Here is a 27,750-nt window from a genome sequence, read left to right as displayed (position 1 = left end):
TAGAATGGCCAACTAGGTCACCAGATCTTACTCTGCTAGTTTTTTTTTGTGGGAATATATTAAATTAAAAGTATTTATGTCACTCGACCCAGTACCATCGATGAACTAAAGAAAACTATTCGTACTGAAATTAATGCTATTCGACATTAAACTTTTGAAAAATTGCTGCGTGAATTTAAGCAATGGTTTACTTATGAGCAGGATCTCAATTTTAACATCTTATTTAAACTATTCTTTATTTAAGTATCAAATAGTTTGTTCCAATAATAGGAGCTAAACGTAAATGAGAATTAACAGGAAGATGCTGAGGGGGTGAGCGAGGAACCAACTCTGAATGAAGTTAAAAAATAATAAGAGACCCACAAAATAATAAGAGGACGGGGGAAAGTGATATCCCAGCTGAGATTTTTGGAAAGGCGGCTAATGACTGCAAGAATGTTCTGTTTAACATTAACAGCTTGGCAAAAGGAAGAAATGCCGAAACAATCGAATGGAGCGCTCTTATTTTTGTCCGGTCTTCAAAGACGGCGATAAAACAGAGTGCGAAAACTATAGAGCTAATAGAGGTATCGCATTATTAGAACAGGGTTTAGGCCAGGAAGAACAACTTCTGGTCAAATAATTATGTTCCAATTAATTCAAAATAATAGCTACGAACCAAAGGATGATGCTATTTTACTGCTATATGGAGCCATGATGTCATTAGAAATATCAGAAAAGCTTATAAGGCTAGTGGAAATGTCGCTTAGGAACACTAGAAATAGGATGACAATGGAAGAAAGATTTTCAAGGAGATACGAGTGAATAGAAGTTTAAAATAAGATTATCTGCTATTAACAAATTTATTCAACCTAGAATTAGAACCAATCGCGAGGAAATCAAATATGAGCAAAAGCAAAAACTATTTTTAATAAAAAGAATGAGTGCATGGCGTACGTGGATGATACTATCGAGAACGAAAAAACGAAAAACTAAAAAACTAGCTCTAGAAAAAAGTTTGCCCGACTTTTGAAGAAGGGGTGAAAAGATACGAACTGACAATAAACAGAAAAATGCAATATATGAACATGGAAGAAGACATAACAAATGATAGCAAATTTAATATACCTGTCTATGGTTTTTTCAATAGTTTTGAAAAAGTGACAATTTGAACGCTTAGGAGTAACTATAACGAACGCGGGAAAATATTTAGAAAGAGATAGACAAATTATTAGTGTAGGGTAGCAGAGAATTGATGAACAAACATAAGAGAGACATCTTCATACCTATGGAAGACTGGAACGCTAAAATTGGTGAAGAAAATAAAACTAGAGAAACAGTAATGGGCACAAATGGCGTAGGTACAAGAAATGAAAATGGAGAATATTAATAGATTTCTGTGCCCAGAACGGGTTTGTTATAGGCGAAAGCCTTTTCTTTCATAAGAGAATACACAAAACAACATGGACATCCCCTGACGTAAAGACACAAAATCAGATCGATCATATTTGTATAGCAAAAATATGGAGAAGCTCATTATGAGATGTAAAATCGCAGTGGGGAGCAGATGTATCAACAGACCACACACTAGTACGAGCAAAACTGAAAATCAGACTAACTGCCAAAAAGAACCACAAGGATAACAATAGGATCTGATACAACACGCAATGGCTTGACAACGAAGAAACAAGAAAAAGATACCAGGAGGAATTCGACAACAATATAGGAAGAAAAGAAGTAGTTAACGAAAATATCGAAGAATCCTGGACAAACATAAAAAAACAGATATCAAAGATACAGCCGAATACGTCCTTGGCAAACTCAGGAACAATAAACCATGGATTTCAAAGGATACTTGGGACAATAGTATACAAAGAAAAGAAATTAAACAAAAAATATTGACAACAAAGGAAGATAGAAAAAACGAACTAAAAAAAGAATACAAGAGAAAAGACATCGAAGTCAAGAAGAGTTCAAGAAAAGACAAAAGAACATACTACGATAATTTAGCAACAGAAGCCGAACAAGCTGCAGCAACTATTGATATGAGGAAACTTTATGAAAACACAAAGAAACTCGCCAGGAAGTGGACACCACATAACACACATATTAGAGATAAAGATAATCAAATACTAACAGCAGAAAAATAAATAGCAAGACGATGGATGGAGTATTTCACCGACTTGTTTAACCACAATGTAAATTCATTAGAAAATATTGAGAAAGAAGAAAACCCGGAACCGTTAGATATTGATGTCTCCAACTTCAGCCGAGAGGAAATAATAGAGTATATAATAGAGTATAAAACAACTCAAAAAGGGAAAGGCAGCAGGTCCAGATGATATTGTAGGTGAGCTGTTTAAAGTAAACACTGAAAAATGACACATTTACTACATAAACTATTTGAAAATATATGGAGTCAAGAGAAAATTCCCAATGAATGGACAGAAAGCATTATAATCACTATCCCGAAAAAAGGCGACACCTCAAAGTGTGAGAACTGTAGACCTATAACCCTCTTATGTGTTGCGAGTAAAATAATGATCCGTATCATGCTTAATAAGTCATGTATAGACCAGATCTGCACGCTCAGAATGATCATCGAGCAGTCAGTGGAATGGCAAAGTAAACTATATCTAATCTGCATTGATTTTAGAAAGGCGTTCGATATCCTACATAGAGAAAAATTGTGGAAAATAGTAGAGAGTTATGGGATACCGGACAAATTCTTAAGAATGATGAAGTTGTTTTATGAAAACACCACACCAAAGTATTATACGACGGGAATTTAACAGAACCAATCGACATTAACAGCGGTGTAAAGAAGGGTTGTATACTGTCTCCCACTCTGTTTATTATGGTCATGGACTGGCTTATGAGAAAAAGCCGCAACGGTAAAACTGGGATACACTGGAATACCTTTGAACAATTAGAAGATCTTGACTACGCAGATGAGTATGCCTACTTTCAGCAAAGAGACAGAGCATGCAGAGAAAAGTGAGAAATTAGCCAAAGAAGGTAAAAAAGTGGGTATGGAGATAAACATGAATAAAACTGAATTAATGAAGATTAACACACCGAGAGAAATAGGCATACAAATAGAAAACCAAGAGCTGAAATCAGTGGAAAAAGTTATTTACCTAGGAAGTATACTGAACACGACAGGAGGAGTAGAGGAGGATATCCAGACACGAATTGGCAAAGCACAGACAGCATACTATATGTTAAATAATATATATGGAAATCTAATGAGATAAAACTAGACACCAAAGTAAAAATTTCTAATAGTAATGTAAAGGCAGTACTATTATACGGATCACAAGCTTGGAGAATAACCAAACACAATATTGGAAAGATTCAATTATTCATCAATAAATGCTTACGAAAAATTCTAAGAATATTTTGGCCCAACAGAATCACAAACTCAGACTAATGAAAAAAAAAACGAAGCAAGAAACAATACATAAAAGAAATAAGAAAGAGAAGATGGAAATGGGTGGGCCACACTCTGCGGAAACCAGACACAGACATAACAAAACAAGCATTGGAATTCCAAGCTCCAGGAAAACGGAAACAGGCGAGGCCGATAAATACATGGAAGAAAACAATTATTAAAGAAGCGGAGAACGTCGGCCTAACCTGGAAAGAAGTTAGAGAAAAAGCACAAGATCGGCAAAAATGGAGAATGACAGTAGATGCCCTAGGTTCCAGTGGGAACGAAGAGGATAAGTAAGTAACCCGAGCAGAGAAGATTAATAAATTCAATACTGAAAGCAAAAAATGTGTCAGGAACAGCTAAACTGCGAGTCTCCGAGATAGTAATCAGACCAACGGTGATACCAACGAAACGTGGATTATCAACCAGCAGAGAGATAAGAGAAAAGAGAAAAGAAAGTAGATATATGGGAAAAATTTTCGGAGGAATAAACACATTAGAGAATATTTGTAAAAGACGAACAGATAAAGAAAAAATGAGGATGTATGGAAAACCAATTATAAGCAAACTACGAGTCCAATAAACTAAAAGGCTTGGTACGAATTTGTCAGAGAATACTAATACTTATCAGGAGGAAGAAATGGTGAAAAAAGAAAAGGACGTCCAAAGAAAAATGGTTGTAAGCAGCAAAGCAATATCTCTCAGAAATAAGCGTGATAGACTGGAGCAAAAAGCAAGGAACCGGAAAAAAAGGAGCAAAATAACCGAGTTTTTGGAAGCCAAGGGTCTAAAAGGCCTGCAGCGCTATTGTATATAGATTATCTGTCTTATAATCAAATTTGGATCTGTAGTTCTTTTGCCTTATTTAGTAATAGGTACCAAATAGAAATATAGAATAATATCCATATTGCTATTTTTAGTTTATTTAAATTATATTCTTTTAATTTTTATTAATGTTCTTGATGACACTATTCAGTTTAATGATTTCGAAAACTTGGTCAGGTTAAAACAACAATATTTATTAAATACTTAAACCTACTTGCATAATGTATTGATTGTGACTGACATTAAAAGAAATTACAATAGTCTACCGACCATTTACACATCTATTTCTCAACAACTAGTACTTAACAACAGCAGAGTCATCAAAAGCTGATAATACACCGAGGTTTCATGCACATTACATATCAATAGTTTCGCAAATTGTACAAAAATACGAGTTTTGTAGACAACCACGATCTAATATATATAATTTTGTTTTTACAAAAACCATGAATTACGGTGTTCCACATAAGAGGTTATGTAAGGATCGTTGAAGAAAGAGACACAAGATAGGTTTTCGTATTATGGGAGAAGGATAGGTTAATGTGGAAATGCGTAATTGTTATGGGAAACGAGTGTTCTTATTCCGGTATAAGACAGCCTTGGACTTAATTCTACTAACGATCTATGGACATTTTAAAATATACACAAACCAACAAAAAAGTAAAGTAACAAATTAATCGCATGTTATTATAATTTTTTCTTATAAAAAATTTAAATACAAATATTTAACACTATTTAAAACAGTATATTAATATCTCTAAAATTCAGAAATAAATATTACAGAAGAAGAATATTCTTCTTCTTCTTCCCCTTTATAAATACTTTCATCTCTGCCGTTTCCAGTATCCTTTATGTTGTGACTGTATTGGTTCTTGTATCTGATGCATAAGTATATCATTATTGGTCTTACACTGGCTTTATAAATTCTTGACTTCATCTCAATGTTAATGTGTCGGTTTCCAGTGTTAATGTGTTATTAAGGCATCCTGCCAGTCTATTTGCTTTTTGCATTTGATTTAAGAAATGCAGTCTTCTTCTTCTTCTTCTTCTTTGTCTTTTAGATCGCTGTAGCTACATGTTCAGCGTATTCCCATTTCAATTTTAATGATTTTTGTACCACATCGCGCATCGGTCACTTTGATTTTCTGTCTTATCCATGTGTTTGTTTTCCGTCCTTAAGTGATATGCCAAGCATTGCTCTTTCCATCGCGCGTTGAGTGACTCTGAGTATGTTCATATTCTTTTTTGTGATTGTCCATGTTTGTGCCCCATATGTTAATATCGGAATAATGCATGCATCAAAAACTTTAGATCTAAGATGTAGTTGAATTTACTGATTTCCGAGTATATAGTTTAGTTTGACGAATGCTGTCCATGCTATTATTCTTCTTCTTTTTATTTCTTTCGTTTGAATTTCCCTATTTAGTATTATTTTTTGTCCTAAGTATATATATTCTTCAACTGTTTCTATAACTTTGTCGTTTATTATTGTCACGTCTGACCTACGAGAAATAAAATAGTAAGGATTAATTTTTCCAATAATATGTTCAGTCTCCCATACTCCTGATGACTTAAGACTTAAGCCATGTTTACATTATGTAATTTTAGGCAAGAAATTGGAATTGACAACAAAGATCTGAGAATTATCAGAAACATTTATTACAATCAAACGGCCAAAATCAAAATGAAAGACCAGTTAACTGCTAAAATTGCAATAGAACGAGGAGTACGACAGGGCTGTATTTTATCTCCACTACTATTCAATATTTATTCTGAATGGGTATATAAGGAAGCTTTAGACGGTTGTGCGAAAGGAATATTAATAAACGGTGAATTGTCAAATAACATTAGAGATGCAGATGACACCATAGCTTTTGCCGATAATCTGAATGATTTACAGACAGTAACAAATCGAATAACAGAAGTCAGCAACAGATACGGACTAGTTTTTAACATAAAGAAGACCAAATTTATGACAATTACTAAAAAAACAATACTAATCGCTCAACTTAAAATCAACCAACAGAATATCGAAAGAGTCGAGTAATATACACATCTCGGCACCAATTTAAATAATCAATGGGACCACTTAACAGAAATTAAACAGCGAATAGTAAAATCAAAAGCAGCGTACGTTAGAATGAGATCCATATTCAACAGTCGAGTCATATCACTAAAAACAAAATATTGTCTGTTAAAATGCTTCATATTCATAGTTATGCTCTAAGGAATGGAAGCGTGAACACTAACTGTTGCATCTATGAATCGACTCGAAGCTTTCGAAATGTGGTATTATAGGCAAATCTTACGTATATCCTGGGTTGACCGAATTACTAATGTGGAAGTCCTGCGTAGAATGGGGAAAGCGTGTGAAATTCTCATGATCATCAAAACTAAAAAATTAGAACATCTAGGACATGTAATAAGGAATCAAGAACGTTACGGCCTTCTCCAACTGATTATTCAAGGGAAGGTAAATGGTAAAAGCGGACCGGCAATAAGATGCATTTAATGGCTTCAAAATTTACGTGGTATACCACGACTACCACTGAACTGTTCCAAGCTGCGGTAAACAAAGTCATGATAGCCATCATGATCGCCAAGGAAGAATTTTAATGCTATGCAAGAAGTATGGAAGAAAAGCAAATATGCCCATAGCATATTTCAATGCAATAGCTGTGCTAGACGAAAAATTAGGACATGTTCTATTTTACATGGTATTTTGATAAAACTTGCTGTCAAAATTCATGTTGCCAATATAACAAAATTTATAGTTTAGAATAAAACTTAACCTAGTGTACAGAAAGAGCTGTGATGTAAACAAAGCAACTAGGCAAGGGATATGCCATGCAAGAAGGACGTGCATAGCATTAGACTTATATCACCTAGATGTAGCGCTACTTCTACAGTATTCGTCCTATCATACTTTTTCACAAAAAAATTAGAAAATCTTGTATTTTAAAATAGTGATTTAGTCCAGAAAGCCACTGCGCATCCGCTAGGAAAAATAGTCTAATTCGGATTTTTTGCACAATCTTAATAAAAAAGGACGCCTTTTAACAAATTTGCATGTTGCCAGGACCAAAAGGTGGTCAAACATTTTTTAAACGTTTTTTTTTGTTTTTTTTCCTAAAATTATTTTTTTGCATGGAACAAAGTTTTTTTAGGTTTTTTGGATCATTCCAAACAGAAAAGTTCTTTAGTGACTTTTCTCTAAAAATGATAGTTTTTGACATATAAGCTATTAAAAATTGAAAAATTGCGAAATCGGCCAATTTTAAACCTCAAAAACTATGTGAGAAACTGAAAATTTGAATGTTGCCAAGGTAGGTTGATATTACTTAAACATCGGTTGATGAAATCCCGAAGAGTTTTTTACAATACAATATTCAAAACTCCTTTGTTTTTTAATTGCTAATCAAGCGTGCGCGACACTATTGTCCACCGACAGTTTGGTGCAAATGAAAGGAATAAATTGAATATGGTATACTAGTGACGTCATCCGCCTGGGCGTGATGACGTAATCGATGATTTTTTTAAATGAGAATAGAGGTCGTGTGGGAGCTCATTTGAAAGGTTCTTCAATTCTCTATTCAGTAATACAAACATTTACATAATTGTTTATACAGGGTGTCCTTCTACTTCTTTTTTTGTCAAATAATTTAATTTAATAAAAATTTTTTGGACACCCTATATAAATAATTATGTAAATGTTTATATTACTGAATAGAGAATTGAAGAAGCTTTCAAATAAGCTAGCACACGACCCCTATTCTCATTTAAAAAATCATCGATTACGTCATCACATCCAGATGGATGACGTCACTAGTTTACCATATATGCCACAATATCATAACTTAAAAATAAAAATCGACCTGTTTCGGGATTTTTCCTTAAAGTCGCCGGTTTACGAAATAACGAATTTATTCCTTTCATTTGCACCATACTGTCGGTGGAAAATACTGTCGCGCTTGCTTGATTAGCAATTAAAAAACAAAGGAGTTTTGAATATTGAATTGCAAAAACTCTTCGGGATTTCATCAATCGATGTTTAAAGAATGTCTACCTACCTTGGCAACATTCAAATTTTTAGTTTTTCACATAGTTTTTGAGGGTTAAATATGGCCGATTTCGCAATTTTTCAATTTTTAATCGCTTATATGTCAAAAACTATCATTTTTAGAGAAAAGTCACTAAAGACCTTTTCTGTTTGGAATAATCCAAAAAACCTAAAAAAACTTTTTTCCATGCAAAAAAAAAATAATTATAGGAAAAAAATAAAAAAAAAAACGTTTAAAAAATTTTTGACCACCTTTTGGTCCTGGCAACATGCAAATTTGTTAAAAGGAGTCCTTTTTGAGTAAGATTATGCAAAATGTCCGAATTAGAATATTTTTCCTAGCAGATGCGCAGTGGCTTTCTGGACTAATTACACTATTATATCTTATAGCTTGCTGTTATAGATAATAAGCTGTTTAAAAGTGACACTACACTAACTAAACTTTGACACTAACTAGACTTTGACTCATTTACATTTTTCTTTCCTTGGAAACCTAATCCACATCTCTTTCAATATTAGGTACTACTTTTCTCAATAAAAGGGAAGATATCTTGAAAATTATTAACGTTATAGTTAAAAAACCTCATACAAACTCCTTATATTAAAAAAATGTATTATTTTATATAATATATTAATGTACATGGTGTTATATTAAAAAAAACATGACTTTGGTTCAGTGCGTTGTTCTGACTCATCCTGTCTAACTAAAAATAATTTTAAATTATAGACGTCTTTGATACTCATCAGTTTTGTTATATATTTTTTTTATATACTCCATAGTTGAGCTGCAATAGAAGAAAACCAGAGGTTTCGCATACCCCATATTCTATAAATCTTAAGATTCAGCAGCCTTGTTGTTTTTCTTTTCTGGTAAATAATTGTGTTTATTTGCTTACTTAATTATTTTTTATTAACATTTTATATCTAACATAATAGACAAACTCCAATACGAAATGGCTGTTTTTTATAACTAGACTTTAATAAAAATGACAAATGGATACAAATAAATATAAATATATAAAAGCACTTATAATAAAAATATTTATTTAATACTAAATAATAAATATATAAATAACAATACATAAATATCAGTTCTTTTGATTGAAATTCCTTAAATATTACTTTTAGAGTTTACATATGTACACTTTTATGAACAGTGCTTAATTGACTTTCAATATTTTTCTTATCAATTCTCTTTATCCCTTTGAGATGGTCCTGAATTTCTTCCAACGTCTTTCCTTTGGTCTCAGGTACGCACAACGTAATGTACAACAGTCCAATCGTACAAAACACTGCAAAAGAAATAAAGGGGACGTACATTCCAAAATGATCTCTGGTGAATTGGAAGTATTTGGACACCAGCATAACCAACCCAGCAGTTGAAACATCAGCTACAGCCACAGAAGCACCCTTAACGCTAGCGGGGAATAGTTCACTTAACATAAGCAGAGGGATTACTTTGAGTCCTGATCCGAGGCATACCACGAAGCTTATAAGAGCTACCAGTGGAACAAGATTAAAGTCACTTAAGTCCAGGTCCGTGCATATCTTCAGATAGAAATAAACGCCTTCTACGAGTAACGAAATGGCAGCTCCAGCTGCTGAGAAGATCAGCAACGGTCTGCGACCAAATTTATCTGCAAGCAAAGCAGCAAATATTGTGACTATTAACACAATTACAAAAAGGATTATGGATGCGATATCTTCAGGAATATCTGTTCCGGCTTCTCTGAAAATATTCTGAGTGTAAAAGGTGATAGCTGAATCTCCGCTAAACTCTTGGCATATTCTTATAGCGAGAATAATAATGACAGCTTTTCTGTTACTTGCTATGCGAAACAAATCAAGTGGATTTGATTTAACCGATTGTTCTTCTTGAACACCTTCTTGAATTCTGGCAATTTCTTTTTCTACATTATTCGTCCCTCGTAAAATTTGTAGTTTCTTTATGGCAGCTAAAATACAATATCACGTTATAGTATGTTGTTATTTATGCACATGCAAAATTCGATAAAAGTAAGGAAGGAAAGAAAAATAAAAAGAAAAGAAAAGAAAAGAACAGAAAAGAAAAGAAAAGAAAAGAAAAGAAAAGAAAAGAAAAGAAAAGAAAAGAAAAGAAAAGAAAAGAGAAGGAAAGAAAGGAAGAGAAAAGAAAAGAAAAGAAAAGAGAAGAAAAGAAAAGAAAAGAAAAGAAAAGAAAAGAGAAAAAGAAAAGAAAAGAAAAGAAAAGAAAAGAAAAGAAAAGAAAAGAAAAGAAAAGAAAAGAAAAGAAAAGAAAAGAAAAGAAAAGAAAAGAAAAGAAAAAAAAAGAAAAGAAAAGAGAAAAAGAAAAGAAAAGAAAAGAAAAGAAAAGAAAAGAAAAGAAAAGAAAAGAAAAGAAAAGAAAAGAAAAGAAAAGAAAAGAAAAGAAAAGAAAAGAAAAGAAAAGAAAAGAAAAGAAAAGAAAAGAAAAGAAAAGAAAAGAAAAGAAAAGAAAAGAAAATAAAAGAAAAGCAAATAAAAGAAAAGAAAAGAAGAGGCAAGAAAAGAAAAGAAAAGCAAAGAAAAGAAAAGAAAAGAAAAGAAAAGAAAAGAAAAGAAAAGAAAAGAGAAGAGAAAAAGAAAAGAAAAGAAAGTTATCGAAGTTAAAAGCGAAACGAATCCAAAATATTGGAGATGACTGCAAAAGATCAATAAATGGTGATTATTTAGAGTTGAGAAAGCAGGTCTATTTAGAGCATAAATAATAGGGAAAGTAAGTTATGAGTATGAAAGAGAGTCCTAATACAATTTGGAGGAATACGATTAGTATTATTGTTATTAGAGATAGTGCTAGTGAAATCTTGGAAAAATCTCATAAGAGTAGTTTAGGTTTAAGAAAAATTAAGGGAGAAGAGAAAACTGTGTAAACAGTGACAATGAAATAGATCCTCAATAAGGAATAAGGAATAGAAAAAAAATGGACAATTTAATATAACCATAGATTTTGAACCAACGCAAGGAAGATTAAATATCATTATTATAAAGCTAAATATCAAGGTTTATAAAATATGAATATTCTTTAACTTACCTTCATTATCTCCTTTCATTACCAGAAAATACGGGGACTCTGGCATAAAAAAGAATATTACAACCATTACGATTGGAAACAAAGCTGATATTAGTGCAGTTACTGGAACAGTACAGAACGAACCAATGATATCTATAAGGAGAATACCACCAATATAAGATACTGATATCAGCGATCCAAGGAATCCTCTAATTCTAGGCTCTGCGATCTCTCCTATATAGACTGGAACTGAACAGAACATCCAACCATCGGCAACACCAGCAAGTAATCTGCCAGCCAATATTAGTTCGTAGCTGGACGCAAAATAGATCAAAAACCAGGATAGTACATAAGGCAAACCAGTCAAGAGGATTGTCTTGTGGCGACCGATGCGATCAATAAATAGAGGAGTACTTGGAGAGCCTACCAGGGTACCCAACAAAGGGGCAGTTGCTAACCAGTAGCCAATATCTTCGTTGATGTGGATATATGATGTCCCGTCCAACAGGCGGGGCAAGGAAGGTGCCGGCCAGCCATAGTGCATTCCACTAACTAACGTGGCTATCGTAGCTAAAAAAACAAACAGATAATGAAGCATTTGAATAAACTAATTCTTAGATTCATTCTAATAGCTCTTAATAGCTTTAATTTTTTTTTGGTAATTTACAATTCTAATTTGGTAAATAAACCACAATCTAAGTTATAATTTTATTAACGTTTCGACTTATCGAAATAATTTATTAATATTTTGTATTTCGATAACGTCCTTCGAAGTGGAATTCGAAACGTCAATAAAATCATTTTTTAACTTAAATTGTGTTTTATTTCCCAATTAAAATAGTAAATTATGGTAGGGGAGGCCATGCGGGGATTTTTGCAGTAACTCGAGCGCGTCAGATTATCATATGGGGAGAACCCTGGCACCCTGTAAATGTACCTCTACAAGATATTGGCTCTAAACACAGGGGAGTTCGTTAAGGGGGACCGAAAAAAAAATCTATATTTAGAAAAACTCAAAATCGTCAGATTAAGATAAGGTAAGTTAAGTACATGCAAAACAGTGTATATTTAAAAAATCTGACGATTTGAGCGGGGTTTAAGGAAATGGGTGACACCCAAAATTTCACAAGAAAAAAAGCGAATAAAAAATACTTGCTCAATATTTGTCAAAAATCTATCGAATTATACCAAACACGACTGCCCACGGATGAGGGGGGGGGGGTAAATTTAAAAGTTTAAATACGAATCCCGCGATATTTCGCGAAATGAACATCAGACCGAAAAACTGAAAAATACACTTATTCAATATGTTTGAAAAATCTGTCGAATGGCACCAAACACGGGGTGGGGTGGTGGGTTACTTTAAAATTTTAAATAGGAGCCCCCATTTTTTTATTGCAGATTCGGATTCCTTACGTAAAAATAAGTAACTTTTATTTGAAACATTTTTTCAAATTATGGATTTTTTTATTTTTAGGGCAAAATTGCGATTTTGACAATATTCCCCCATCTAAAATTCAAAATAAACTTGATTTTCGTTTTCAGCACCGTCAAAAATATAAAGTAAGACCAAAATTAGCCATTCACAACCAATGATCAGTATCTCGAAAAATTAGCGTTATTTTGGGGATTTATAACGTAGATGTTAAAAGTTGCACCGTTTGATTTCTATAAAACATTTTGATTCAAAACTTTCCAGAAAACTTCTTTGTATACATGTTTTATTTTTGAATTTGATTTAAAATCTATATTTCAAATTTTGTCAGTCAGATTTTGCGATAAAACTTTGCAATTCACGAATCTGCATCTTGTAATCTAAAATATTCATAACTTTTACTATAATAAGACTAAAAGCTTAAAGAAGAAACCATTGTCTTCAAAAAAGTGAGCGATATATAGTGAACAAATTTAGAAAAAAATATTAAAACGTACCAGAGTTGTAGCGAGCTAAACGCAAAAAAACGTGATTTCATTTATTTTTTATTTTTAGGGTAGAATTGCAATTTTGACAATATTCCAACACCTGAAATTTAAAATAAATTTCATTTTCGTTTTTATCACGGTCAAGAACATAATCTAAGACCAAAATTAGCCATTCACCACCCATGGTCAGTATCTTGAAAAATAAGCGTTATATTGGGGATTTCTAATGTCGACATTTAAAGCTGCATTATTTTTTTTTCTATAAAACCGTTTGACCTAAAACTTACCAAAAAACTTCTTTGTACCCTCTATTTTAAAATGAATGTGATTAAAAAGCTAAATTTTAAACTTAGTCACACAACTTTTGCGAGTAAACTTTGCAAGCTCAATATTTGTCAAAAATCTATCTTCTTCTTCTTAAGGTGCCGAGACCGCTTGTCGATCGTTGGCTCTCATGTTGTGCAGCATATTAACAATCATTGCCTTATTTACAGCCGCACGAAATAGTTCAGTGCTAGTTTTCCCAAACCATTGGCGTAGGTTTTTAAGCCAAGAAGTTGTACGGCGGCCCACACTTCTTTTTCCCATTATTTTACCTTGCATGACAAGGTGAAGTATGTCATATTTTTCTGGGTGACGCATTATATGACCAAAGTATTCCAATTTGCGCCTTTTAACCGTGTTCACTACTTCGCAACTTTTATTCAAACGTTGCAAAACCCTTTCGTTTGTGACTCTTTCTACCCAACTGATCTTCAGAATACGGCGGTAGACCCACATTTCAAATGCTTCTAGGTTTTTTAAAAGCGATTCTGTCAGTGTCCATGCTTCAACCCCGTAAAGTAGTACTGGGAATATATAACATCGGACCATTCTTATGCGAAGTTCCAAATTTAGATCATGCTATCGAAAAAAATCTATCGAATGATACCAAACACGACTGCCCACGTTGAGGGGGAGGGGGGGGGGGGTAAATTTAAAAGTTTAAATACGAATCCCGCGATATTTCGCGAAATGAACATCAGATCGAAAAACTGAAAAATACACTTATTCAATATGTTTGAAAAATCTGTCGAATGGCACCAAACACGACCCCCCACGGATGTGGGGTGGTGGGTTACTTTAAAATTTTAAATAGGAGCCCCTATTTTTTATTGCAGATTCGGATTCCTTATGTAAAAATAAGTAACTTTTATTTGAAACATTTTTTCAAATTATGGATAGATGGCGCTATAATCGGAAAAAACCATTGTTGGAAATGGAAAATTAAATTAAAAATGGGAAGTTTCCACTAAAATGGAAAACTTTACTTAACTTTTTTTGGCTTTAGAACCTACTCTTTACAACCCAATAGGTACCCAAAGCGCTCGAGTGACTGCACATTTAGCATACTTTCCTCCCCTACTATTACATAAATTCCGCAAAAATTTCCTGCGGTATGTACAGGGTGTTTCATTAATAATTGTCCATATAGTAACTGGAGAAACCTTAGCACAAAATACGACGATTTAACCTAAAACACTTAAATAAAATGTGGTTCCTTACTAAGTTACAGGGTGTTTTATCTAAAAATTTAAAAACTGTTTTTGCTCAGCATTTTAAAACTATTCGACGTATCCTTTTCATACTTGTAGGAAGTATAGGTACTGTACAAGCTACTAAATTATGTTAAAAAAACGTTTCTGGCTGTTTCCAGAGGCGTACGACGGGGGAAGTTAATGGTTGACCCTTTCCAAATTCTACGCCACTGGCGGAATTGCTATTTTAGTTTAATTTCTGGATTCTCCAATATTTTCTATGAAAATAATATCCTCTTTATTCGTAACGATAAAGTCATTAGTTTTCGAGATCTTTGAAGTTAAAAATGAAACGACACGGTTATTTTGATTAATGTAGTGTATCCCCTCATTTTTAAGTTCAAATATCTCTAAAACTAATCATTTTATCGTTACGAATGAAGAGTATATTATTTACGTAAAAAGTATTTAAAAATCAAAAAATTACACTAAAATAGCAATTTCCTCAGTGGCGTAGAATTTGGTAAGGGTCAACCAGCCACTATCCCCTGTCGTACGCCTCTGGTAGTAGCTAGAAACGTTTATTTATCTTAATTTGGTAGGGTGTACAGTGCCGACACTTTCTGCCAAGTATGATAAGAATAGGCCAAATAGTTTTAAAGTACTGGCTACAAATAATTATTAAATTTTAATCATCTGAATCATATCATAAATTAATCAAAATAACTGTGCCGTTTCATATTTAACTTCAAATATCTCGAAAACTAATGACTTTATCGTTACCAATTAAGAGTATATTATTTACGTAGAAAGTATTGGTGAATCTAAAAATGACACTAAAATAGTAATTCCTCCAGTGGCGTAGAATTTGAGAAGGGTCAACCATTCACTATCCCCTGTCGTACGCCTCTGGTAGTAGCTAGAAACGTTGGTGTATCATAATTTAGTAGGGTGTATAGTAACCGCACTTTTTGCCATGTATGAAAAGGATATGTCGAATAGTTTTCAAATGCTGAGCAAAAATAGGTTTTAAAGTTTTAGATAAAACACCCTGTAACTCAGTAAGGAACCACATTTTATTTAATAGTCCAGAAAGCCACTGCGGATCTGGTAGGAAAAATATTCGAATTCGGATTTTTTGCACAATCTTACTCAAAAAGGACTCCTTTTAACAAATTTGCATGTTGCCAGGACCAAAAGGTGGTCAAAAATTTTTTAAACGTTTTTTTTGTTTTTTTCCTAAAATTATTTTTTTTGCATGGAAAAAAGTTTTTTTATATTTTTTGGATCATTCCAAACAGAAAAGGTCTTTAGTGACTTTTCTCTAAAAATGATAGTTTTTGACATATAAGCGATTAAAAATTGAAAAATTGCGAAATCGGCCATTTTTATCCCTCAAAAACTATGTGAAAAACTGAAAATTTGAATGTTGCCAAGGTAGGTAGATATTCTTTAAACATCGATTGATGAAATCCCGAAAAGGATTTTGCAATACAATATTCAAAACTCCTTTGTTTTTTAATTGCTAATCAAGCGTGCGCAACACTATTTTCCACCGACAGTATGGTGCAAATGAAAGGAATAAATTCGTTATTTCCTAAACCGGCGACTTTAAGGAAAAATCCCGAAACAGGTCGATTTTTATTTTTAAGTTACGATATTGTGGCATATATGGTATACTAGTGACGTCATCCATCTGGACGTGATGATGCAATCCATGATTTTTTTAAATGAGACTAGGGGTCATGTGCTAGCTCATTTGAAAGGTTCTTTAATTCTCTATTCAGTAATATAAACATTTATATATTTGTTTATACAGGGTGTCCAAAAAATTTTTATTAAATTAAATTATTTGACAAAAAAAGAAGTAGAAGGACACGCTGTATAAATAATTATGTAAATGTTTACATTACTGAATAGAGAATTAAAGAACCTTTCAAATGAGCTACCACACGACCCCTATTCTTATTTAAAAAAATCATCGATTACGTCATCACGCCCAGACGGATGACGTCACTAGTATACCATATATGCCACAATATCACAACTTAAACATAAAAATCGACCTGTTTCGGGATTTTTCCTTAAAGTTGCCGGTTTACGAAATAACGAATTTATTCCTTTCATTTGCACCATACTGTCGGTGGAAAATAGTGTCGCGCACGCTTGATTAGCAATTAAAAACAAAGGAGTTTTGAATATTGCATTGCAAAAAACTCTTCGGGGTTTCATCAATCGATATTTAAAGAATATCTACCTACCTTGGCAACATTCAAATTTTCAGTTTTTCACATAGTTTTTGAGGGTTAAAAATGGCCGATTTCGCAATTTTTCAATTTTTAATCGCTTATATGTCAAAAACTATCATTTTTAGAGAAAAATCACTAAAGTCCTTTTCTGTTTGGAATGATCCAAAAAACCTAAAAAAAAAATAATTTTAGGAAAAAAACAAAAAAAAAAACCTTTAAAAAATTTTTGACCACCTTTTGGTCCTGGCAACATGCAAATTTGTTAAAAGGAGTCCTTTTTGAGTAAGATTGTGCAAAAAATCCGAATTAGAATATTTTTCCTAGCGGATGCGCAGTGGCTTTCTGGACTATAAGTGTTTTAGGTTAAATCTTCGTATTTTGAGCTAAGGTTTCTCCAGTTACTATATGGACAAATATTAATGAAACACCCTGTATATGCCTATTTTTTTTTTGATTACAAGAATATTTTATTCAAAATTTTAAACGTTGATACTTTTCTATCTTACAATAATAGCTGTAAAGGTAACTTGAACCGTAAGGTTCAGAAACCTATGTCTACTGTAACCTTTGTTTGACTACTCACGATCTTAGAAGGTACAGGACGTTCAAAAATGTTTTTCTCGAACCTAGAAATAAAACAAAAAATTTTTGAAACGATTGTTCGTAATAATGGATATTCGGAATACCATCCAGGATTTCACTTCAGCTCAGAAATTTAGTTCGGCCTAAATAGCCAAGCTGTCGTGCGCCATCTGTAGTTTTGCCTTTTATGTTTTTTCCGGGGTACTAACCCTGACATAAAATAATAACAAAACAACCTAAAGCTTAGGTTTTTTAATGGCATATATATTAATTATTATCATTCAGTGTATGTTGAGTAAATGTCTTGTTACTTAGTAAAGTCGACTTTTACATGGTCTTTACAAAGAGACGCTTTTAAAAGAGACGCTTATTGTATCTGAACATCTGCGGCCCCTCAGATGAGAAAATTTAGGTTGTATTTGTGATTATTCTATGTATGTGTGTATACAGGGTGAGTCACCTCTAACGGGACGGAAGATTACAGGGAAATGGTAAAAGATTTGAAAAAAAAATTAAATTAGTAGTGTGTAAGTTGATAAAATCTACATTTTAAAATTATTTTGAAATATACAGGGTGTCCCAATAAATGACGGCGTATCAAAGTTATATTTTTTCTTATGGAATACCCTATATTTTATTGCATTTTTTAATTGTCCTCAAAAAATAAGGTATAGTTTCATAAGGCTTCCCTATACCTATGTACAGAGTGTTCTGAGTTATGGTGACTTTTCTTAAAATGTCAAGTTTTAAAAGAAGGCTTATTCTCAAGTTATTTAAGAAAATATGAAAAAAATACTTCTCATCTAAATAGTTGGATATTGGTTGAATGTATTCCATAATTAATTATTACACAATTATTTACAGGGTGTTCAAAATTTACAGTTTTATTATTGGATTATTCAATGTATCATATGATGCTTATTTTAAATGGAACACCATGTATATTAATACACCCTCATACTAAACGGAGTCACTTCTTTCAAATGGTATATGGATGTCCTATACCTGGGTCTAATAGTTTTTGCGTAATTTACAATTATTTAAATTCTTAATCTGTAAATCGAGTTTAAAACAAAAGATGTATCTCATTGTAATTATCAAAAATATAAACATCCGTGTATGAAATTCAAATTTTATTGTTCCTAAAAATGAATAATCTACGAAAAAGTAGACATGGTACTTACTTTGCATTGGGGAGTGTTTGCAAAATTGTATCTTCTTAAGTTTACGCTCAAAAGTATCCTGATAGAAGACACCCAAAAAAGGACGTTTTTGAGAGATTTCAATGGATTCCGTGCTACTGGTAATGTTGCATACGGAAAGTTAAATAAAAATAAACCAGTTATTTGTGATGACGTCAAGGAGCTTGATGTCCTGCTTTCTGTTACGGAAAACCGAAATACTAGTAAAGAAAAAATTTCGGATGAATTGTAAATCAGTCAAACGACTGTTAGAATACTTAAGAGAAACCATTATTATCCGTATAAAACTCAACTACACCAGTATTAGACCAAACAGGATTATGATAAATATTTAACTTATCGTTTATGGACTTTAGACTTTATAGAAGATCCTGATTTTTTTAATGTATTGTATACAGACCAATATACCTACTTTTCATAATATTGGTCTAGTAAATAGACATAATTTTCATTTCATTATGATACAGTAAACAAACATTTATTTCGTACTGTTCAAAAATCGAGAGTGACTATAAATATTATTTTTAAAATCAATTTACCGTTTAAGAAAATTGTAAATTACGCAAAAGCTATAAATCCTAGTTATAAAACATCCCTATATCATTCGAAAGAGGAACCTGTGCTTAGTACAATAATTTATTAATATACATGGTGTTTTATTTTAAATAAGCATCATGACACTTAAATAATCCAATAATGAAACTGTAAATTTTGAACACCCTGTAAATAAATGTGTAATAATCAATCACGGAATACATTAATTATAAAATAAAAACCAGACCATACTGTCATAAGGTGGCAATGTCATACAATGCCATTTATTAACTACATCTTTTGTTTTATAATCGATTTACAGATTAAGAATTTAAGTAATTGTAAATTACGCAAAAACTATGAGACCTCGGTATAGGACATCCATACACCATTCGAAAGAGGTAAAATTGTTTAGTATATTTATTTATTAATATACATGGTGTTCTATTTAAAATAAGAATCATATGACACATTGAATAATCTAATAATGAAACTGTAAATTTTGAACACCCTGTAAATAAATGTGTAATAATTAATCATAAAATACATTCAACCAATATCCAAATACTTAAATATAAAAGTAATTTTTTTATAATTTCTTAAATAACTTGAGAATAAGCCTTCTTTTAAAACTTTACATTTTAAGAAAAGTCAACATAACTCAGAACACTCCGTACATAGGTATAGGGAAGCCTTATGAAACTATACCTTATTTTTTGAGGACAATTAAAAAATGCAATAAAATATAGGGTGTTCCATAAGAAAAAATATAACTTTGATACGCCGCCATTTATTGGGACACCCTGTATATTTCAAAATAATTTTAAAATGTAGATTTTATCAAATTACAAACTACTAATTAAAAAAAATTTCAAATCTTTTACCATTTCGCTGTAATCTTCCGTCCCGTTAGTGGTGACTCACCCTGTATATTTAAATGCTGTTAAAGATGTTAATACACATTAAATTGAAATATTACTTACCTAAAAATCATATAATATTAAAAAATAATAAGAAATGTTCTTTGGAGACTAAATTTGTTTACGTCATTTAAGTTTTTTAATCTGGTAGAATATGTGAAAGTCAAATAGAATATCGGAAACAGCCTTTCTAATAAACAAAAAATTTAATGAACTACACACCAAAAGAGGAAAAGTGTGCAGAAATAGAAATGAAATAGGAATTTTACAGTGATTTAGATAAAGGTTATTGTTACTTTTAACGCAAAAATATATATAAAGGTGCAAGAAATTCTCCAAATACAAAAGTACTCGACTAGATCGACCATGAACTGATGGAAAAGATGAAGAAAAGTGTATTACTAACATCAGGATATACAGAGGACCAGACGAAGGGCCTGACTACCACTTTTATGGCAGGAGCGAGAATGAAACAGATCATAGCAGTTCTGAAGAACTTAAATAGAGAAAAACAGAGAATATAATATATGGCTACAAGGTTAATGAATACAAAAATAAATTACGAACTGGTATTCACCAAGGAGATGAACAAAACCAAAGAACAGGAAGAGAGTCCAGAATAAATGTGGGGAAGGATTAAGAGAGATATGGTAAAATCACCAGAAAATAGTAGATATGAAATTAGAAAAATGAAGAAAACGTGGTTTGATGACGAACGTAGAACAGAATTAGAGGAGAGAAGAAAAATCAAGACTAAGATGGCTGAAATTAGGGTCCAAATGTGGATTGGGTGCCAAGTTAAGAATATACATAACTGTTATTAGATCTATAATAACTTATACATCAGAGACACAGATATTAAAAAAACAAGAAATGGTGAAAATATGAAAACCAAAAATGCTAAACAAAGTATTTGTAGAAAATATAGAGAACATCGTTTGAGTCAGAAGAACAAATGAAAATATGAGAGAGTTACTTGGGGAGACCGGCATACTAGGATTAATAAGAAATTAACGACTAAAATGGCTAAGAAACATACAGAGAGGGTAAACTACCTCAAAATGCTATTACAATAAGAGGACGCCAGAAAGAGGTCAATCCAAAAATGTGGAAAATGGATGTAGAAAATCATCTAAAGAGAGTCAACGTCACAAATTGGAGGATGAAAACATTGGACAAGAAGGTATGGAGAAGATTGGTCAATAAAGCCTTGAATGTACTGGACTCGACGTACTAATTATTATTGTTATAATAATTTTTGTGGCTTGGTACTAAAAGGGTCAATGATAATCTTTTGCTGTTTTGTCTCGCAATGGTGCTGCTTATGCTTTGTCTGCTTTGAATTTGACAAAACAAAACAGCAAAAAATTAACATTGCCCTTTTAGCATCAAGTCACAGATATTTTCTAGTAAAAAAATATCTTCCTCAGTGTGTACCACTTTGCAATTTATAAATTAACAAGTCACATCATAATGTGAAATTATATTATATCCCTCGTATGTAGTAAACGGCCCATTGACTTTATTATCGAAACATATATGGCATTTCTAAATGCATTCAAAACAGTATCAAATTGTGTATTATGTACCTTTTGCAAAATCGGCGTTTAGTTTCAACACTTAATCTTTAATTGTTCCATATAGAGCACAATGCTGCCCTCAGAATGCCTATCCTCTACTTAAATCTTTCAGATGTAGATAATAATTATCGGCAATCTCTCTATTTTGTAATTACCGTACCATATATTGATACAATTGCCAATTTATTTAAAGATTAGTATGTCAACAAAAAGGTAAATAACATATTAAAGGTGGTAATTAATTATATTTATAATAATTTTTCTACAAGTAGTCCATTCTTTCACGGTTTTTGCTCTAAATTTTAAAGAACCGCTTGGATTGACATGAAATTTTTCATACGCATAGCTTACATGTCAAAGAAAAAAGTGATATTGTGCCGATGTGTGCTTTTGCCCTGGGGGTGACTTTCACCCCCTCTTGTGGGTGAAAAAATATAAGTCTAAAGTAAGTCCGGAAATGGATAAACTGACTAATTTTAAGTAACTTTTGTTCTATAGAGCTTTTTCCCCAAGTCAACACTTTTCGAGTTATTTGCGAGTGAATATGTTAATTTTTCAACAAAATAACTACATTTTTAGACGGTTTTTCGCAAATAACTCAAAAAGTAAGTATTTTGCCGAAAAAAACGTTCTAAGCAAAAATATAGCCTCTAAAAAAGTAAAAAAAAATGGTGTACGCGTTAGGTCTCTGGAACTCGTAAAACCAGAGTTATAGCCAATGAAAAATAGATTCATATTCACCAAATTTCAAATAGAATACTTCGAAATGAAATATCCAAAAAATTAAGCACTTTTAGGGGAAAACCCATTTTAACTTTTTTAATGTGTTTATAAAAGTTTTTTTCTGTTTTTATAAAAAAAGTTTCTGGCATTAAATTTAAGCAAGTTACGCTCAAAATAAAGTTGGTCGCTTTTGTTTTGGCAAAAAAAAATCGGGAAGACCACCCCCTAATTAGCAACTTAAATGAAATTAATCGTTACCGCTCCACAAATTATTTAACTTATGTTGTGTTTATATGATCTGTAAGTTTCATCGATTCAAAGTGATTATTTTGGAAAAAATTTGGTTTTAAAGTAAAATTTTTAAAAATTTTAATTTTGAAAAATACGCTTTTTTTCAAAATAACTTAAAAATTGTTAGAGATACCAAAAATCTCGAAAAACAAAAAAAGTCGTCAGCATTTCTTTTCTGAATATCATGTATTTTTTTGTTTTTCTGTTAGATAAAAATTGATTGAGATTTGGTGTTTCTAAATTTGCATACATTCGTGATGAGTGACTCGTTCAACCCCTTTTAACTACAGCCCTTTCAAAAATAAGAACTTTGAACCGATGAAACTTACAGATCATATAAACAATACATACACGGGTCAAGAAACTTGTGAAGTCGTAACGATTAAGTTCATTTGAGATACTAATTAGGGGGTGATTTTCCAGATTTTTTTACCAAAAAAAAGGGACTAACTTTATTTTGAGCGTAACTTGTTTACTTTTGATGCTAGAAATTTTTTTTATAAAACAAAAATGAACAATTAAACAATTTAAATAAGTTGTAATGAGTTTTCCCCGAAATGTGCTTCATTTTTGGATATTTCACGTTGAAGTATTCCATATGGAATTTGACGAATATGTACCTATTTTTAATTAGCTATAACTCTGCTTCTACTAGGTATAGAAACGTGATATATACACCATTTTTTTAAATTTTTTATAGGCTATATTCTTGCTACGAATGTTTTTTCGACAAAATACGTACTATTTGAGTTATTTGCAAAAAACCGTCTAAAAGTGTGGTTATTTTGTTGAAAAAATGAACATATTCACTGGCAAATAACTCAAAAATATTGACTTAGTGAAAAAACTCTATAGAACAAAAGTTACTTAAAATTAGTCAGTTTATCAATTTCCGGACTTTTGGACGAATACTTTTTTACCCCCAAGAGGGGGTGAAAAGCACCCCCGGGGCAAAAGCACATATCTGCACAATATCACTTTTTTCTTTGACTTGTTAACTATGTGTATGCCAAATTTCATGTCAATCCAAGCGGTTCTTTAAAATTTAAAGGTTTTGCAATATTTTACCGTTAAAGAACGGACTAAAGTTGATTCCTATATTTGGGAATATAAATATGGCTACAAATTTTACTCAATGTACGTTGTAAACATTTCATTGTTTTTTATTTTCATTTTTTTTTATTTAGCTTAATGCATCGACAAATAATAATGGCCATTGACATGGTACAGTGGACATTTCCAATCAGGTACCTAGTGTAATTTGTAGTGTGTGTTAAGTAAATGTCTTGTTACTTAGCAAACTCGACGTCATTGTTTTTGCAAAGAGACGCTAATTGTATCCGAACGTCTGTTGTCCCTCCGGTGAGTATCGATCCCACAAGTATATAAACTATTTTTCATTTATTAATAATTTTTAATAAATGAAAAATTCTCCATCCAGGTGAGATTCGAACTCACGATCTTTTGGTCCAAAGGTAGGTGCTCTTATCAATGAGCCACGGAGGGGGTTAATAAAACCGTTAAATATAAATAAAACATCATTTTATGGTGTAGACCTCTATCAACTGACAATAACTACAAATTTTTTAAATGGTATAGCTCCTGATAGTATTCCGATATAAATAAACAATATAGCAAAAGCAAAATAGTTTTTTATACTTACCACTGAATCCAGCAACATATTGGTAAAAGGCACTGCCACTGTATTTTTGGATACCCATTTTTATTATTTTGTTAGTCTTTGAAATACAAAATATCTAAAAAAAAATCTGTAAACAAATGTTTACCAATTAATTTCAATATATTTGTATAAAATAAAGCAGTCTTTTATTGTAAACTACTAACTGTTACCCCATAATGAGTTAACCGATATACTATTGTTGAAATTATCTTTATATACTTGGTGGAAGCCATAACTTTTAATAACATAATACTGGATGTAGATAAGTAGTTGGTTTATTATAACAGCTGAAGATTATAATTTTATATTAGTCAATATTGAATCACCATCATTTTATGATGTTTTTGAACATTTTTTTTTTATTTAATTTGTTAAGATCTAGGAAAAATTCTCGGATTTACTTATTATTCTGTTTGGATCTTTAATTTTCTTGTACCTGAATAATGCATATGAGGTATTATGTAGTTGCCTTACGGGGTAGGCGCAAAATCTTGGTCCAATGCTATTTAAATGCATTTTTTTTAATTCTGAGAAATGCTAATAAATATTTTTGAAAAATTTAAACTCAGAATGAAATATAATATTTATATTATAATATAATATTACCGAGGGCCGAAAGTCCCTTAGAATAAACAAAAAGTTTCTTTTGAATGAAATATTTGAAATTAAAAATCACTCTAAATTTTCTTTTTTTTTTCATCCCTGTAACTTATTAAAATAAACATTATAGAAGTTTTCAGGGATTATCGGCCCTCAGTAATCATGTAATGCGTTTAAATCTTTCAGAAATACTTATTAGTTTTCTCAGGATTCGAAAAATATGAATGCATTTAAATAGCATTGGACCAAGATTTAGCGCCTATCTCCTTAAGAATGTATTATGTTCTAGTATCTACCATTCTCTCAAACTTTTTAACCAGAATGTGATCCGTATTTTACCTCTTCTTCAAAGTATTTTTTCTTGTATCACTAAATTTAATAAAATTCTCTGAAACTGGGATCAACAAATTAAATAACTTTTAAACTATTTGACCAATTGCTTTAAAATTTAGGATTTGATTTAAGCACCAGAAGTCTCAGTATTCTGTGTAACAAGAAGGTTCTAAGTTAATTTTTACATAAGTTATGAATATTTTTAAAAACTCAAAATTTATGATTTATTTTGCAATTTTCTAAGCAACCAATAAGGATAAATATACTCAGCTAACGCTATATTGAAGTTTTTATACTATTTATGAGTTTCTTACTCTCAGTATCATTTCTCTTAGTTTCATTTGTTTAAAATGCTTAACAGACGAAAAAAAAAAACGAAAATTTACCGTTTTTTAATCTTCATTTGTTTATAACTGTGTATATCATCAAAATCGGCTGCAAGAAACATATAGGTTATTATTATAGATGTCCATACTACTCAAAAATATTGGTTTCGGCCTGGAGGGGGTTGTGTCACCAACAGGATATTTTTTTCCTTATTTCTCTTAACTACTCTGGTGGCACGGTTATGACAATCATCTGGAGCTATGTGGTAGATTTTACAAATGTTCAAACTATCTCGATAAACTTGGTTTTCGAAAAATATTTGAAGACAAAAATAGTTTAAAAACATTTTGTTTAACTAATGGTCCTACAAAAATAACTTGATAATTGAAATGTACACAAACATTTGGGGAGGTTTAAGAGAACAAAACCTCCATAAAGATTTTATGGGGTGCACACAAATTTTACAGATATTTTTTAACATATTCATGTCATAAGAGAGCCACATGACCATTTTCAATATAAAATCTCGTAACATTTTTCAATACATTGGGAAATATAGATTTTTATTTTGAAACTTTAAAGAATGTAACTTTTTTTACGAGCACATTTGTACTGATGGTACGAGAGCCCAAGCGGGGATTTTTGTAGTTACTCGAGCGCGTCAGATTATCACATGGGGAGAAACTTTCTACCCTGTAAATTGTAAATGTACCTCTACCATATATTGGCTCTTGTACAGGGGAGTTCTTTAAGGGAGGTCTAAAAAAATCCAGCTTCTATCTAGCGAGTAACAAAATTTCACAAAAAAGCGAATATTTCGCGTCAGATGAACGTCAGATCGAAAGACTAAAAAATACGTGTTCAATATTTTTCAAAAATCTATCGAATGATATTAAACACCCCCCCCCCCCCCACGGAAAGGATGGGAGGTTAATTTAAAATTTTAATTACGAACCACGCGATATTTCTCGAAATGAACATAAGATCGAAAAACTGAAAAACATACCTATTCAATATTTTTGAAAAATCTATCGAAAGGCACCAAACACAATCATCCATGGAGGTGGGGTGGGAGGATACTTTAAAATCTTAAATAGGAGCTCCCATTTTTTATTGCAGATTTGGATTATTCACGTAAAAATTAGTAACTTTTATTCGAGACATTTTTTCGAATTATGCATAGATGCCGCTATAATCGGAAAAAAACGACTATTGGAAATGGAAAGTCCCCCACTTTTTTTGTTTTAGGACCTAATCTTCACAACCTAATAGGTCCCCATGACGCTCGAGTAACTGCAAATTTAGCATTCTTTCCTCCATTGCTATAAGGTAAGTTAGGTTCAATCGAACTATTTTTGGTCCCAGAATAACTATGTGATTTAATTTATTACCTACATTTTTAAACCTACATAAAACATACTAGTGTAGTCGTTGAAGGTTTTCACCTCCGATTTCGTTGAACCTCCATCGATTTTTATGAAAATTGGTGAGTAATTAGAGGATACCTCAAGGAACAAAGGTGACATGATGCCAACTTGCGCTTTTACCCTGGGGGTGGATGTCACCCCTTTTCTGGGGTGAAAATTATTTTATTAAAAATAATACCATATATCGATAGGGACAAATTCTAAGCAAATTTTATTTTATTAAGTTATTAACATAAATCAATACTTTTTGAGTTGTTAACGATCAAAGATTTTATTTTTTCGTAAAAAAATGCATGTTTTAAAGCTGCTTTTTACGTATAACTCAAAAACTATTAGCTTTTTCAAAAAAGTTATTCTTATCAAAATTGAAGAAAATAAAAAAATCAATACACTGTTTTCTCAAAGAACTAAGCTAACGTTAATTCAAAGTGAGTTATGGGTAATTGAATGTATATTTTTTCGATGAGTACTCAAATCTAAGTATTCAAGCTTAAATAACGGGAAAACGGTATCACTTTTATAAAATACACCTG

At 31.8% G+C, this 27,750-nt stretch overlaps 1 protein-coding gene across 3 annotated transcripts; it reads right to left on the bottom strand.

Annotated features, from left to right (window-relative positions):
- Window positions 1-9,327: 9,327 nt before the first annotated feature.
- On the bottom strand, window positions 9,328-24,720 carry LOC114333596 (facilitated trehalose transporter Tret1). Of its 3 annotated transcripts, none has more exons than XM_028283493.2 (4): window positions 24,513-24,720; window positions 17,601-17,643; window positions 11,350-11,898; window positions 9,328-10,255 (listed from the first exon to the last, which is right to left on the bottom strand). In XM_028283493.2, exons 3-4 carry the CDS (start codon window positions 11,870-11,872, stop codon window positions 9,432-9,434), a joined length of 1,347 nt encoding a protein of 448 aa, XP_028139294.2. In that variant the 5' UTR covers window positions 11,873-11,898; window positions 17,601-17,643; window positions 24,513-24,720; the 3' UTR covers window positions 9,328-9,431. The 3 variants fall into 3 exon arrangements, with proteins under 3 accessions (XP_028139294.2, XP_028139295.2, XP_028139293.2); XM_028283494.2 differs by having other exon boundaries at window positions 17,524-17,643; window positions 24,513-24,719; XM_028283492.2 differs by lacking the exon at window positions 17,601-17,643 and having other exon boundaries at window positions 24,513-24,714.
- Between the last annotated feature and the right edge of the window lie 3,030 nt (window positions 24,721-27,750).

This window comes from Diabrotica virgifera, chromosome 5, assembly GCF_917563875.1.
Source record: "Diabrotica virgifera virgifera chromosome 5, PGI_DIABVI_V3a".
NCBI lineage: Eukaryota > Metazoa > Arthropoda > Insecta > Coleoptera > Chrysomelidae > Diabrotica > Diabrotica virgifera.
This window is presented reverse-complemented; position numbering and strand designations above follow the sequence as displayed.